General features: G+C 43.9%; 1 protein-coding gene across 1 annotated transcript in view; it reads left to right on the forward strand.

Moving 5' to 3' along the window:
• The first annotated feature begins 463 nt into the window (after positions 1 to 463).
• ODAD2 (outer dynein arm docking complex subunit 2) overlaps positions 464 to 16701 on the forward strand; it is a 212250-nt gene continuing 196012 nt past the window's right edge. The window contains exons 1-6 of the mRNA XM_075550914.1: positions 464 to 687; positions 11305 to 11462; positions 12734 to 12929; positions 13485 to 13591; positions 14137 to 14273; positions 16167 to 16283. Coding sequence (XP_075407029.1) covers positions 464 to 687; positions 11305 to 11462; positions 12734 to 12929; positions 13485 to 13591; positions 14137 to 14273; positions 16167 to 16283 — 939 coding nt within the window. The remainder of the gene's footprint in view (positions 688 to 11304; positions 11463 to 12733; positions 12930 to 13484; positions 13592 to 14136; positions 14274 to 16166; positions 16284 to 16701) is intronic.

Consider the following 16701-nt stretch of genomic DNA (forward strand, 5'->3'; position numbering starts at 1 on the left):
TGAGTTGATTCTGACCCACGGTGACCCCTGGGTAATGGAGTAGACTTGCTGCAGGGGGTCTTTCTGGTAGCAGTGCACCAGGCCTTTCCATTGCCTGGCTTTGAAACACTATCCTTTGGGTGAGCAGTGGAAAGCTTTAGCTGTTCCTGCCAGCCCGGGACCGTCTAGAGAGCAAAGGAAACCCAAACCCACTGGCATCAAGGGAATTCTAACTCCTAGCCACTTTATACAATGTCTCCAGACTGCACATCTTTATGGGAGCAGCTTGGTAGCAGAACAAAACAACCCCCCCCCCCACTGCCCCGCCGAGGTTCCTAAGGAGAATGGGGTTTAGGTAGTACTTGCTTAGAATCTCAAGAATGCAGATGGTCGGTATGAAAAGCTAGGTGCTGTGGTCTCTTTCTAACCTTCTTGTCTGATGTAGGGTGTGTGCTGAGTGCAGAGCTGAGCGTTCACGGATGCCATGGGTGTGACACTGACCAGGTCACTCCAGTGGACTGCTTCTGGGCATGGAACCAGGACCCTGGAAGCCACCCCACTAAATGACGGGATATTAGAAGAAATCATTCTGTTTGTGGACACCTTTCTCTATGAGCATCCCCGAGAGGCAAAGTTTGTGTTTGTAGAACCACTTGGATGGAAAACAAGTTTGGAGCCCTCAGCGTTTGGAGCAGGTTATGTTATCAGGTACGCTAGCTAATAGTTCCTCCTTCCAGAATGTAATAGTTCCTCGTACACGTTTTCAATGGTTTCTGTGGGGTCAGTCACTTAACCTCGCTGCATCTCAGAAATGATCTCCACCAGGGATTGAAAATTGGTGACCTTCAGATAAAATCAGAGGAAGTTTTGTTTGGTAAATACAATGTTTGTCCTTTTCCATTTGAATTTCTGGTTGTTGTTTTTTTAAACACTCTTATTGAGGGCTCTTACATCTCATCGCAATTCATACATTCATCCAGTGTGTCAAGCACATTTGCACACATGCCACCATCATCATTTTCAAAGCATTCTCTTCCCACTTGGGCCCCTGATATCATCTCCCCATTTCTTCCCCCTCCCTCCCTCCCTCAAGAAACCTTGATAATTTATAGATTATTATCTCCATATCTTACATTGACCTCCGTCACCCCTCACCCACAGTTCAATTATTCGTGCCCCTGGGAGGGGGTTCTAGGTTGATTGTTGTGATTGATTCCTTCTTTCTCCCCAGACCATCCCCTAATCCTCCTGGTTTCTCTACTCTCCTTGTTGGCCCTGAATGGTTTATCTATCCTGGATTCCCTGTGTTGCAAGCTCTTATCTGTAGCAGTGTGCATGCTCTGGTCTAATCCAATTTGTAAGGTAGAACTGAGGTCACGATAGTGGGGTGAAGGAAGCACCAAAGAACTAGAGGAAACTTGTGTTTCATCCGTGCTATACTGCCCCCTGACTGGCTCATCTCTTCCCTGTGACCCCTCTGTGAGGGGATGTCCAATTGTCTACAGATGGGTATTGGATCTCCACTCCATGCGCCCCCCCCCATTCACTTTGGGTATGGTTTTTTTGTTCTGGGTCTTAGATGCCTAATACCTGATCCCATGGATACCTCATGATCACATAGGCTGGTGTGCTTCTTCCATGTGGGCTTTGTTGCTTCTGAGCTAGATGGCCGCTTGTTTACCTTCAATCCTTTAAGACTCCAGACGCTATCTTTTTTGATAGCTGGGCACCATCAGCTTTCTTTACCACATTTGCTTATGTATACCATTTTGTCTTCAGCAGTCAGGGAAAGTGAGAATCACAGAATGCCGGGTTGTTAGAACATAATGTTATTGTGTTAAGGGAATACTTGTGTTGAGGCCCAATATCCATCAGCAACCTTAATTCTTAGCATATAGATATGAGCACATAGTTCTATTCCATTTGAATTTCTCTTGTTAAGGGTTGTGTTGTCCTGGTCACCACACTCTTAACATTCTGCGTTGCTTTACACCTGCCTTTGCACTCATCTCCATCACCTGGCACACTGCAGCAGGCATTGGTTTTGTGACCTCTGATATAGATAAAAATCCTTTCTGGTGTTTAAAGTTATTCATTCCTGAGAGTATCATGGGGGGTGGGAGTGGGAAGTTTTGTTCAATAAAGGGTGAGACTCCTTAACATTTAGATCTGTCCCCAATGAAGACTTGTAAATTGTTTCAAACATGATATAAAATAAAAGCAAAAACCTCCATCCACATTTGGCTGCATTTTCCTCATTCTAGACCTGGCATATACACAGGCAGTCCCTGGGTCATGAATGTCAGGCTTATGTGCACACCCAGTCATTATGAACCAAGGTCTATGATAACAAAATGCTAAGGTGACACAGTGATTCATAATAGCAAATGGGTGCTACTTTTCGGCACTCATCAAATTGTGTTGTTAGGTCCCTTGGAGTCTATGTGAACTCCAAATGACCTCACGTCCCAAAGAACAAAACGCTGCCCAGTCCCGCACCATGATAATTACTGCAATGCGGGAGTCCGTTGTCGCAGCCACTGCTCCAGGCCCTTTCCCCGAGGGTTGTGCGCTGGCCCTCTACTTTCCTAAGCAGGGTGTCCTTCTCCGGGGACTTCTCTTCCCCGAGAAGGTGTCCAAAGGACGTGAGACAAAGTGTGCCCGTCTTTGCTTCTAGGGAGCATTTTTGCAGTACTTCCTCCAGGCCAGATCTGCTCCTTGTTCTGGCCGTCAATGCACTGAAGAGTCAACGTTCCCCACCCACATCGCCATCCAAACGCTGCTCCTCCTCGTTCACTTACTGGCTTTCACGTGCAGATCGCGTCAGTGAAAATTCCCTGGCTTGGGTCAGGGGCACCTTGTTCTTCAATGGGACATCTTGGCTTTCTAACACTTTAAAGAGGTCTTTTGCAGACTTCCGAGACGTAGCTTGTTATTTTATTTCTGGATTGCTGTTTTCATGGGTGTTGACTGTTGGTACAAAAAGAATGAAGCCTTTGATTTCCTATTTTCTTCGTCAGTTTTGATGTGGCTCATTGAACCAGATGTGATGATTTTGTTTTCTTTACACTGAGGCATAATCCATACTGAAGGCTATAGTCTTGGATCTCCATAAATAAGTGATTCAAATCTTCTTCCCTTTCAGCATGCACGGTGTGTCCTCTGCACATTGCAGGTTGTTAATGAGTCTTAATTCAATCCTGATGCTTCATTCTTCTTTCTCTATTCCATTTTCTCTCATTGTCTGCTCAAGATAAGTATGGTGAAAGGATATACCCTGATATCTACCTTTCCAGATGGAAAGCGGCAATATTCTCTTGTTTTATTTGAACAACGCCCCTTTGGATCATTCATTCCACATGAGCGCAATGAAGAGTTTGGGAATTTCTGTTCTTTAAGGTGCTGTCCATAATCTTAAGATCCACCCAATTGAATGCCTTTATGTGGTCAATATGGCACAGGTAAGCGCCTTTCCGGTGTTCTCTGCTCTCAGCCAAGATCCATCTGACATCAGCAGTGATCGCCCTCCTTCGTTCCACATCCTCTGCTGAATCTGACTTTAATTTCTGGTAGTTCCTTGTTGATATATTACTGAAGTTTTAAAAAAATTACCTTCAGCAAAATTTTACCTGTGTGCAATATTAATGAGAATGTTTCATATTTTTAATGGGCCTGGATATAGATCTCTACTAGTTATTTGTAAATTAATTCTATAAGTTAGTTCTGAATTTCTCGGCCGAGATGAGTGATCATCTCCAGCATCGCATCTTATGGTCTTCTCTTCCCAAACTGAGAAACCGACCAAGAATTGTGTCATATTTGTCTCCAAAAAGAACAGTTCAAAATCTATCCTGAAGTACAATGCTTTCAGTAATAGGATAATATCCATATGCATTCAAGGAAGACCAATTGATATGATTATGATTTAAATTTATTCAAAAACCATTGATGCCAAAGATGAAGAAATTGAAGGGCTCTTTGTCGACTTCTGTAGTCTGAAATTGGTCAAACATGCAATTAAAATACATTGAGAATTACTGAGACTTGAATGGAGATAATAAAAATAAGAAACATCAGTACTTGTAGTCTACAGCCTTGGTGAGTAAAGAGATGTTGGAAATCACATTATAGATGTTTGTAAGACCAACTGTGCAAACATCTTTTCATATTAAAAAAAAACCATTTCATTGTAAATTGCATGAAAGTTTACAGAGAAAAAGGGCTTTCTACTTTAACAATTCATAAATATTTTGTCTTGTGTTATTGATTACAATCCTCAAAATATAGCAGCATTTTTCCTACTGGCTTCCTGTCTCTCTTTTCTGTTTGTCTTTCTACCATATCCCTTCCTGCCTGCTGAGCTTCACCCCTGGAAAACGATACCCCATTTCCCCCTCAATAGTTTTACTGGCATATAATTCACATATCACACAATTCAATGGTTCAAACACATCCAGAGGAGTTATACAGTGAAAATTATGCCCTTCTAATCTCACATGGCTGGTTGGGTTTGTTTGTTTGTTTGTTTTGGTTGGTTGTTTTAAGGAGTTTACCTCCTTGGAATTTTTATAGGCCTATCCTTTGTTCAAGTCAAAAATCTGAATAGAAAATTTCACAGGGTAGCTCCAGAAATCAGAGCCAAATATAATAATGAAATGAACAAAGACCTAGAATTAGAGAACCAAAATGGAAGAACATGCTCATTCTATCTGAAACTGAAAGCCCTCGGGTTACAGTCTTGAAAGATTCTATAGGCAAAATATTGAATTATGCAGGGAGCGTGAAGAGAAGATAGATGTGAATACACAGTCACTGCACCCAAAATAACCACTCGACAGTCCACCATCTCAAGAGGAAGCATATGAGCAAGAGCCAGTGGTGCTGAGGGAAGAAGTTCAAACTGCACTGAATGCATTAGCCAAAAACAAGGCTCCAGAAATTGTTAGAATACTAACTGAAATGGTTCGACAAGTTGATGAAGCACTGAGAGTACTCACTTGTCTATGCCAGGAAATTTGGAAGGCAGCTACTTGGTCAACTGACTGGAAGAGATCCATATTTGTGCCCATTCCAAAGATGGATGACCCAACAGAATGGTCAAATATAGAGCAATGTCACTGATAGTCCATGCAAACAAACTTTTGCTACAGATTATCCAACAATCAGCAGTACATTGACAGGGAGCTGCCAGAGAGTGATTCAGGCCATTTTCAGAAGAGGACATGGAACAAGGGATATCGTTGCTGATGTCAGATGGATCTTGGCTCAAAGCAGAGAATATCAGAAAGATTGTTTACTTATGTTTTATTGACTATGTCAAGGCATTTGGCTGTGCAGATTAAAACAAACTTGATAACCTTGGGAAGAATGGAAATTCCAGAACACTTCATTGTGCTCCTGTGTAACTTATACATGGATTAAGAGGCAGTTGTGCAAACACAACAAGGGAAGACTCCGTGGTTTAAAATCAGAAAAGGTGTGTGTCGGAATTGCATCTTCTCACCATCCTTACTCAATCTGTATGCTGAGAAAATCATCAGAGAAGCTGGATTGCATGAACAAGCATGCGGCATGAGGATTGGAGGAGAGCTTATTAACAACCTGAGCTGAGGACACAAGATGATGCTTGCTGAAAGTGAGGAGAGCTTGAAAAACTTGCTGATAAAGATCAAGGAAAACAGCTTTTACAAGGATTTTGACTCAATGTAAAGAAGATGAGATGACATTAAGAACATCTCATAAATGAAGAACCAAAAGGTTATTAGAGAGGGTCTGGGGAAAGACCAAAGTGTGAGTCTGAAGAGAAGTTGAACTTGCCCTTGAATGAAGAATAATAGCTAAAGGAAGTGGAAGAAATAATGATATAAGATATATCATAAGATTTTAAAGGGTGGGCTTTGGTAGACAATGTAGGGTATTATAATTACATATGCAAAGACTTGGAGTTAGAAAATGAAGGAATAGCATTTCTTGTTAAGCTCAAGCTGGAAGAAGTGAAGAGAAATTCAAACCTCAAGTTACAACACTAAAAAAATACTGTGGACAAAATATTGACGGAGAACAAACATATGAAAAGAAGTTGGGAGGAGTACACAGAATTACTGTAGCAAAAAGTATTGGTCATTCATATGCAAACCATAGATGCATGAATGGATTTTGGATTTGCATTTAATTCTAGCCCCAATCTAAGCATGATTAGTTTTGATGACCTGGCTCTGCTTGCTGCTCACCTCACAAAGAGATCTTTGAAGATATGAGTGCTAGAGCAAAGTGTGGTGCAGACACTAGATGGTGCCCTGCTTTCAGAAGGAGCAGTATCTGGGGTCTTAACGGCTTGTTTTCAGACAAGCAATCATCTAAGTGAGGTGCCATCTAAGTCCGCATGGAAGAAGCACACCAGCCGCTGTGACCCAAAGAATGTAAACGATATCATCCAAATCTAATGGAGGACATGGCTGCAGAGCTTAAGTTGTGAACACCTGGTTTGCAGAAGGGTAAGGATGACAGAGGGAGCCCCACATCCATGTGCAGAGTCTCCAGATGGATGAAGCCTCTGGCAAATCCCCTCGGGTTATAGTTGAGGGATGTGAACAGCCCTATCAGACAGAAAACATTGTGAAATCAATTATGGCAGGCGTAGTTAGGTCAAAATCTAATACCGTATCATTTGATCTGCCTTTTGAGTCATTTTAAAGCTTTTCTGGTTAAAAAAAAGGGGGGGGAACTATATATGGCTTAAGCCCTTGGTGAATTCCATCTGCCTATTGACTAGGGTGTGAATAGTCTAGCTAGGAAGCCGAGTGCACTGGAAAGTGGGTTGTTGCAGATGCGGTCAGGCTAAAGTTTAGCACTCTCTCATTTGATCTCCCTTATGATCCCTTTAAACTGGTTCCAGTCCTTAATATTTTTTGCTTTCTTTTCGGTTGCAGATTTTGCTGTTTAATTTTGTTAGTTTTTTCATGTTGTCCTGGATGTGAAACGCAGCATAGGTGAACCCACAGAGACAGCGGCCGGGTTAGTGGTTCCTTGGAGGCATGGCAGGGGAGGTTGGGGAAAATGGAGAACTAGTAACAATATGAGCACAAAAGCCAATCATCTGTTCTAAAGTGAATTGTGGGGATGATTGCACAGCTCTTACTGGTGTGACTGAACTCTTGAATTGTATGAGATGTGAGCGATATGTCAATAAACTTCTGAAAAGGTGAAAAAGAAAAAATAATTGGTCAGTGTTGAGTCACTGCAGTAGATTGCACATGATCAAAGACCTCTGGTATTTGAGGAAGAAGCCCAGTCTTCACTGAAGGCATTCTCAAAGCACAAGGATCCTGCAATTGACAGATGTTAATGGAAATGTTTTATTATTATCATTGCTGTGTCATTATGTTAAAGAGGCTTTAGTGTATCCGGATGTGTTTAATGTTTTGTGCATACAAAACTATTCTATACAGTACATAGTAAAAGGACCATATGATTGATTAGCTGATAGTGGATTCTAACCATACCTAACTGTTCAGACTTATGTGCAAATTTGACTTAAATGCAGACTCGAGACCGAGGTTGTTTGTAATCCGAGAACTGGCTGCATATACATGTGAGTGTCTTACCACAAAATTGTAGACATTTTTGTTAGTCAAAAAGTAAAAACAATGCGAAGCGATTCTTTCTTGATGTATTTTTCATTCAGGGCCATCTGCTTCAGACTGTGGTGAGTTTGAACTGCCGGCCTTATGACTAGCAGTCCGATGTTTAACTCGTAGGCCCCCTGGGCTCCAGTCTTATTGAACAGGAGGAGATTGCTAATCCTCCTGGACACTTCGGAACAAAGCCCACGCCACTCTACATTAAGGTCAGAGGGCAGCACCCAGTGGGAACTCCGTCGACGGGAGCGTCTCTGAGCTGGGGAGGTGCTCTGAGTCTCTAGGACAACCTTTGAGATGGAAGAGCCAATCCTGTCCCCACAAGATTTTTAAAATCATTCCAGCGCCATCAATATGTGTTTACAAACAAAGGAAATCACCTTGTTCCAAACATCCTTTAAAGTTTTTCAAGTGAACCTCAGAGTCGCATGTATGTACCAAGCGAGCCGTGTATGACTCAAGAGTCAAGGTTTGCCACCCCCTGCGGCGGATCCTAGGGTGGGGCATTGCCCAATCACATAAGCATTCAGAACTACTTTCTGGACATGCTCGTGCTGCTGCTTTCTTCCCCTTCTCTGGCACAGCTCTGCTTTGCTTTGTAGGATCACATGTGCTGTCTATAAAATTGCCACATCTTAGTTACATAGCCCATCCACCTCATCTCCAGGACATGCAGAGTTGAGGCAAACGGACACCCTTACAGCACTGCTCTGGGGGGCAGAAAGCAGGACACGAGAGCAGTTCCTCTCTCCCCCAGCAGTGCACACTTCGAATCTCGCTGGGCCTCAGTTGTCCAAACAGCATAACGAAAAGCTAATGTGTCCCTAAGTTTCTGCTCCGGAGCCCTGGTGGTGCAGTGGTGCAGTGCTTGGCTACTGACCCAAGGGGTCGAGGGTTCGAACATCCATGGATAGAAAGACTTAGTGATCTATTCCCTTAATGATTACAGGCTAGATAGAATAGGGTGCAGTCCCACGCTGTCCTGTGGGGCTGCTGTGAGCAGGAATCAGCTTGCTGGCATACAAAGATGAGGTTTGAAGGAGCCTTAAATTTAGTTCTTGGTCTATGGGGACTATACATCATTATTCTGTTGTTAGTACTTTATTTTGGCACCATTTCTAGGACACAGAAGTAGTACCAGAGGCTATGGGTTCTGTTAGTGAGCGTCATTTGTGTGTGTGTGCACACGTGTGTGCATGTGTGTGTGTGTGTCCCTGAGAATTGAAACTAGTTCCTGGGGAACTACTTAGGAGTGAGTGGGCTCGGGGTATGGGACTCGACATGGAGGGTTCAAAGTAAAAAGAGTAAGCCCTTTTCTTGCTCTCTGCTCTAAAGGATAAGTGGAGTATTTTCAGCCTCCTTCCTCCTCAAATGTCAGTCTGCATGTCGCTGGATCAGCTCAGCAGGTCGCATTGGCAACACCTGCTTGGTCTTCCGGGCCGGACCCGGTGTTTTTCTTCCCAAGACCATGCTCTTCAGGTGTTGTACAAACCGTGTGCGGGGAAGCGGAGCCCTTGCCTTCCACATGCCTGCCTTGGTTGGCGTTGACTTTGTGGGCCCTGTTTAGCTGCAGGCCTCAGTCGAATGAGCAATGTCACCGGTGCCCCCAGCCCTCCAGCCACCCCCAGCAGGGTCGTCTCTGGAGCAAAGTAGCTCCGTGAGTTTGGCCCCGCGTCCGTCCCACCAGAACTCAGCCTTGCTATCAAGGCTCCACCCTAGGACATACCTTTAAGAAGCTGCCTCAATCCGATTGGCAGCCTTCCAGAAGCTTGTTTGAGTGACAGTGATGTCACTGCCGGGCCTAGGGCTGTTTTCTTCCTTTATCTATGCCACGTCCCCACCGAATGCCTCCTCTGTGCGCTGCCAGGTACGGAGGCTGGTGCAGTGGGCAAGGCGGGAGAAGCCACTGCGTTATTTCCCATGGCAGCTGTGACAAGTGACCACCCACGTAGGGGCTTCAAACAACACACCCCTTTAGTATTTTCCAGTTGCAAAGGTCAGACGCCCTAAGATGAAGTGTCCACATGCTTGCATTTCTCCTCCAGGGGAACATCCACTTCTTACCATTCCCAATTTCTTGAGGCCACCTCATCCCTCTGGTTTCTGTTGTCTCGTCTCTTTGTGTCTCTGATCTGCCTGCCTCATGAGGACCTCAGGGCCCTTAGGGTGACAGGAACCCCATCGAGATAATCCAGGGTACGGGCCAGTCTCAAGACACTTAGTTGAATTCAAATACTAAGCCTCTTGTTGCGTGAGGTCGCATCCAAAGGAGCCGGAGCTTGGAATGCAACCATCGGTGCATGTCCGTTTTGCCGCCTCCTGCAGCTCGTACCTTCTGGTCTGGATCGCAGTGACGTTGTCTTGCGGTTGGTGTTCGTTGCCATTGAGACGGCTCCGACTCATGGTGGCCTGATGCACAACCGAAGGAAACACTGCCTGCTTCTGCACCGGCTCCCCAGTGGCTGGTCTACCTATCCCCAGGCTTTTCTTCCTGGTCTCTCTTTGTCTGGAAGCTGTGCTGAACCTGCCCACCCGGGGCGGCCAGACTGGTGTTTGAGATGCTGGTGGCACAGCCACAGCATCACGTCCACACACAAGCTGTCATAGTATGACAAGTGGGATGGGGGTAGGGGAATCGAGGTCTTCTCAGATGCGCTTTTCTGGATAAGAAAGCAAGATGTCACATGTAATTACCTCTGTGGCAATTTGAAACATGCGAGGTCAGATCTTAAGACGTAGACATTTTTATCAAGGAAATTTGGAAGGCTTAGCAGGTTAATTAACATTGCAAGGGGCCAGACATCTTTAGAAATGTCACCCCCAGTAAACATCAAAAATACTTTTGTAAAATGCCAACCTAGAAAAATCATCAAACCGGGCAGAAACGCATGTCTAGGAGAGTCGATGTCTGACCAGGAAAGGCTCCGTCAGTAAACTGTTCATTATTCCGAGGCAAGCCAGCTGACGGGTTCAGAGCAGGAAAATCATCCACCCAGGGGTGTAGCTTGCCTTTTAAATTTTTCTCCCACGGCTTTTTATTTTGGTCATAAACCTAAAATTTCCTGGAGAATTCTTCACCACAAATTATTGTGGTGAAAAAAAAATTTTAAACAAAATAACCATCGAAATCCCTGAAGCTTGAATGGTTCTGTAAAACCTATCCAAAAAAAAAAAGAGCAAGAAACCGATACATTATTAGAAAAACAATATCTGTGACTGTTTGGCTTTTTATAGGCATCCAATAAATTACTTAGCATTTTATTTATTTTTGGTTTTCTATATCCTATACTCTTCACAGAGCCCTGGTGGGTTACATGTTGGGCTGCTGACTACAGGGTCAGCAGTTCAAAACCACCAGTCGCTCTGAGAAAGATGAGCCTCTGGCTCCCTAAATGACTTACTGTCTTGAGAAACTCACCAAGCCGTCTGGTCTCTTCCTGGGTCGCTGTGAGTCTGAATCGACTTGATGGCAGTGAGTTTTGAGAGCACGTTCACTGTGTAGTGAGACGATTGGAGGCTTAAGAATCTGGGTATGGATGAAAGTGGAAAATAATTGACCATCTCACCAGAAGTATGTATTATTTTCTGTGTTTTATCGTAGGCTATAGGGATGTTTTGTTGAACTGTCTTTGATTTAACTTCTCCTGACCCTCAGGTGACATTCTGCCCCCTCTGCTCCACTTTCTAGTGAGAAAACAGTCACATCAGAAGAAGTTGACAAGAATGGAGAGCCTTTGCTCGTTCTCTCGGGGCCTCACATTAGGATCCGGAGCTTTGGGCAGCTGTCACGCCTGCTGCATATTGCCAAAGACACAAAGCTGAGGGAAACAAGAGCATGTCTTGAAGGTGAAATTTATACTCCAGTTTGTGATTGGAGCTTTTAGAAAAAATCTTGGGGAATTGTGTGTTACAGTGTCTTGCAAATTTTTTTTTAATAATCTAGATGCTAAAATATGTGTACTGTTTAATAAAATATTGTGACTTTTCCCTAGTTAATGTGTTATATTCACAGATGCACAGTTGTTCATTAAATTCAGCTGCATAGAAAGACTTCCTACACAGACTGCTGTATCTCTAACCGAGCCAAATAGCTGCTCTTCGTTGTGACTTGCTCTTTCTGAGAGGCTTCTCGGTGGGCCCCCTCGTTGTCAATTCACATTCCATGTCATAGAACCTGGTGAAATAAACCTGGTGATCAGGTTCATTCCTCTTCTTGGAATTCTCCTCCTGTCTCTTTTCATGAGTCTTTATGACCTGAGAGCCACAAGCTGAGATGCCGAGATCGATGCTCAGTGAGTGGCTTCCCTTTGCCCTGTCCTTCTCCACATGCCGTGTCCCACTCCGTCCCAAGCCTTTCCTGCCGTTTTCTGGTGGCTTAACTCCTTTCACTGGAGTGCTGATGCCATTACAACTCCCACTTCATTTACATGGAGGTCAACTTTCGCGTTCACCCCACAGGTGTTTCCCCTCTCCCTGTCCCCTTGTCAACCTACGTCTTCAACTTCCTTGAATTGCTCCTTTCTGAGCCGAATTCTCCCCAGACTCTCTCCCTTTTCAGCCCGACTGTGTGTCGACCTTTCCCAGCTTGGGTTCGTAGCACCTGTACAGTCAACGTTCACACGCAGGTCAGCTTTGATTCTCAGTTGCTATTTGAACTTCTCACCATACGCTTGCTGTGTATGTAACTATTAGTTGGACTTGTTTTCTAACCAACATCAAAAGGCACTGGGAATCAAAGCAGTTTGAACAGGTGGGAAGCCTGCCACGGGAGGTGTGGGAAAGCATACCATTTTAGGAAGAAAGCTTTTATGAAAGCTAAGCATGCGCACACAAGGGGGCTTCAAAAAGTTCAGAGCAAAACAAGACAGAAAAGATCATGAATTTTTCCCATGAACTGAAATAAAGGTGTAGGTCTTTGGACATAGATAGATGATACAAGACATCTCACTAACTGTCCTAATAGTGTTAGTGTTTTTAGCTGAATTTCAGAAGTGGAGATCAATCCTATTTGCATTGATGGTAACACAATTGAGTAGGGTTTGAAGGATTTGGCAGTCTTTGCTTATTTTAAAGGAATCCATGAGAATAATTTCTATCAAATTTATTGGTTTTTCCAGCTAACAGAGACCCCGTAGTAAAAATTCTGGGTTTGGATTATAATACAACCAAAGGAGAAGATTTTTCTGCATTAAGTATTCTTGGTGAAAGGAGCAACGATAATGATTCTGAACCTGAGCGCCCGATGACCGTCGCTAGGCTGCTCCGGCAGTTGGATGTGCACCTACTCAACCATGCTCTACGACACGTTTCATCGTAAATCTTTCTAAAGTCTTTTGACACAGAATCTGAGATTAGTTAAGAAAATGATTTTCCATATTTTGGAGAAAACACAGGAAAATCTAAATATGGAATCTTTTGCTATTGATGTAACATTATAGTTTTACTGGAATAAAAATTTTATATTATTGGGTGGGTGTTGTTTTAAAAACCAAAATGTACCACTAACATTGCCAAAGCATTCTAGTGGGGTTTTATCGAATTCTGAAGTCTTATTTATTATTTTCAAAGACTCTTAAGAATGTTATATAAATTATTAAATTGTCATGTAAATACAGAGTTTATATAGGCCATAATATGTTTTTGTTTTCTAGGACGTTAGAGTACTTATAATTAAGCAATGAAGTGAATATTAAACAGAGTTTATTGACATATTAAATGCAAATCACAAGATCCTTGAGGTTTTAAGGATGCTGATATATGATTATACCATGGCTAAAATGAACATTACTTTTAATATGCAAAACATATTACTTTCTTGTAGTTTCTGTTTGAAAGCATTTAAATGTATTTTTTAAACATCTTTTTCAGAGAAATGCCCTTAAATCCATCAGCCATTAAGAATGATATAGAGCTACTCAAGCATCACGCAGGGAAAGGAGAACAAGCAGTCTTGGAAAGTATTGAATATACCTCAGGTGGAGATCTTTTCAGTTCATGCTACGTTACACATCCGTTGTTAGAGGAACACTGACAGTGCTGTGGATGATACCTGCACGATCATGGTTCAAACGCACCTGTAGCTTTGGGGGGAGGAGGGGGGCGGGAGATGACTGCTCCTGTCTGCTCCTGTCAAGATTTAGTCACAGAAATCCCATGTGATTGGACCAGAGGGCGGTGGACTTGGTCTTTATTGTTAATTGCTGTTGACTTTGACATGACAGCCCGTGTAAGCAGAGTAGGGTTTCCAGGCTGTGAGTGAGGTCCTTCTGGGTGGTTTTGAACCACCTATGTTTAGCCTACCAGTTGGAGTGCTTAACTGTGTGTGCCACTCAGGGACTCCTAACTTACTCATAGGTTTTCCTAAGGATATTTTCAAAACGCTCCCATGTCCACATCACCACGGATTCTTTAACACAACACAAACTTAGTTTCAGTGTTTTAAAAAAAAATTTAAGACCAACCTAGAGTACAAAGCTCTAGGCGAAGGAATTCCTCTTGACTCCCTGACCATTGATTTCAGATTATGAATTTTCCAATGGGTGTCGCGCCCCACCTTGGAGACAGATTTATGGGGAGATTTGTTACGTGCTGGTGAGACCACATGGCGCTGAAGCTCTGTGCATCACTTGCAGTACACAAGGAGTATTTTTAAATGGCGTAAGTGTTGGGGTTCCCCCACCCCACCCACTAAAACCCGTTGAATTTGGACCTTAGGAGCTGCCAGAATCACGCTGGCGCCTCAGGAACTCAGAGCAAGATCCTTGCATTGCTGGGGAGACCCTTGAGGACAAAATCCTTGTGAGCTCCTCAGGGCATTGCTGAGAGGATGTGATGGGGCTGCTTTGGGGTCCCAGGACTTGGGGGAGGGGGAGCCTCTGCAAATTAGAGTCAACTGTTGCTACTGGAAGCAACTGCCACTGCCGAGGGGCAGGGGCGTTGCTGGGGTGACTCCAGCAGGGATTGTGGGTAAGCAGGAAGGAGCGGGTCCTCTCATCCTTCAGCCTTCAGCCCTCTTTCAGCTTCCTATTGACAGAAGCTAGCCTGCCTGGCCAAGGAGGAGACGTGCAGGGAGGCCCTCGCACCTCTGAGCAGCACACAGCCGAGTCCGGGTGGGTGGGTTTTGAGCCAAGAGAGAAATGGCAGCTAGCCTTCAGGACCCTCTGGAGGCAGACCCCTCGCCATCAGCCTTATTATACCTATTCACAAAGCCTCGTTAGGAAGAGCTGCTGCAGCATCCTGCCCGCAGGGCGTCTTCCATGGAAGTTTGAGACTCCCAAGCCTGCTCTACAGGGAGGCTCGAGTCTTCAAAGAGGACCTGGCCCGCAGGGTTGCGCCTCCCTGGCTAGGGCTGGCACCTGTTGCAGCTTTTCTCCTTCTCCACGGGCATCTGTTTTCTCTCACGCCGTTTTGGTGCGCGCCGTAAACAATTACACGTAGCTGGTCTCTAAGCTGTCCTAAATGTCATCTTTGAGGGGAGAGGGGTGGTTTGCTTGAATTTTTTTTTAAGTGAACTTTTAAATTGGGAAATAGGAGCACAAGAGAAAGAATGATTTTCGCTGTAGGGCAGAGTGTCTTTGCTTTTATCAAACAAGCATGTGCCTATAGGAGTGTGCATGTACACACGTGTATGCAGATATCCATATGGGGTTTTATTTACATATTTGATACGGAAATTTCTAAGAGTTCCACTCTGTTTTTAAAATGAAAGACAAGGAACATAGAACTGTTCAGGAATCACAGTACTAGCTACAACAGAGTACATGCTATATCATGCATTAAAGGGTTATAATGAGTTAGGAGGCATGGGGAAGTGGACACAGGAAGAAGACAAGCAAGGAGCAGGGCAGAAGCAGAGGGATGGTGGAGGGAGGTGGTACTGGAGAGGAAAGCTCTAGACCGGGGGTTGGCAAACCGCGCCTCTCCAGCCGTGTTCGCCTCTTTGGGTGCGCACCCGTACATGGCTCTGAAGGAAAACCGAAAGGGTGCCATTCTGACCAAGGTGATTTCATTTTTGTGAGACTATATTATGGCTCTTGAATAATTTTGAAAGTGTTGTGAGGGACAGGACTGGTTTTTCCTTCTCAAAAGTTTGCCAGCCCCAGCCCTAGCCCCTCATCTCCGTCAACAGTGCCACGTCCTGAACAAGAACAGAGCGCAACAAATGGACACGGAGGCCTTTCTAGGAGACATCTAACCCGGAGGCCTTTGACGAGCCCATCTTTCAGCTGTAGATCCAGGCGTTGACGTCACGATGTGTTTTCACAGAAGTCTGTAGAAGAATGGAAGGTCTTACTTAGCTTCTGCCAAGCAGAGCTTGCACACCTGCATAGGGCAGGGACGCAGTAAGCCCCAATGGATGGGGGAATGAGTAGAGGCAGACCATTAACTTAGGGGCGTGGGGTGTGTGGTTCGCCCCTCACGTTTCACGGGCAAAGACCTCCACAGGGACCCTTTAGAAAACAATGTGTGTGCTTAGGACGCACGGCACTGCTGAGGCTATCCACTGCTGCTCTCACTAATTATAACATGAAACATTTTCTCCCCCAAAAGGGCAAGACAGATGATGAGAGGGAAATTAATTACGAGAGAAAAGGTAAAATTTATAAAGACCTTGTTACATTATTAAGAGAAAAATCTCCAACGTTTGCAGAAAATATGGCAACACAGGTAAGTGTTACAACTTCTTTTGAACTTTCATTAAATTGTGTTATTTGACTACCTCTGTTTATCTCTGAAAAACTGGAGAGTAATTTTGCATAAATTTGAACCTGGCTTGGAAATATTGTACGAATATTCCCACCCCACAATATAGAATAAGAAATATTGTACACTTTAAGAATTTTTCTGATTTTCTTTAGTGGATGAATATTACTTTCAAGCGGTTTCATTGGTAGGATTTTTTAACCTCTCTCTTTAAAAAAAATAATACTCTAAACAAAGGGCTCAGCTTGCTAATATACCTAGGATGTTTTGATTATTTGTTTTCTCTTCTGGAAAAAAATACTACTTCCTACTAGAAATGGTGGGAGAAAGATGAGGCTTTCTACTCCCATAAAGATTCACACAAGAACACCTTGTTCTATTT

The sequence above is a fragment of the Tenrec ecaudatus genome, chromosome 5, assembly GCF_050624435.1.
Source record: "Tenrec ecaudatus isolate mTenEca1 chromosome 5, mTenEca1.hap1, whole genome shotgun sequence".
Lineage (NCBI taxonomy): Eukaryota > Metazoa > Chordata > Mammalia > Afrosoricida > Tenrecidae > Tenrec > Tenrec ecaudatus.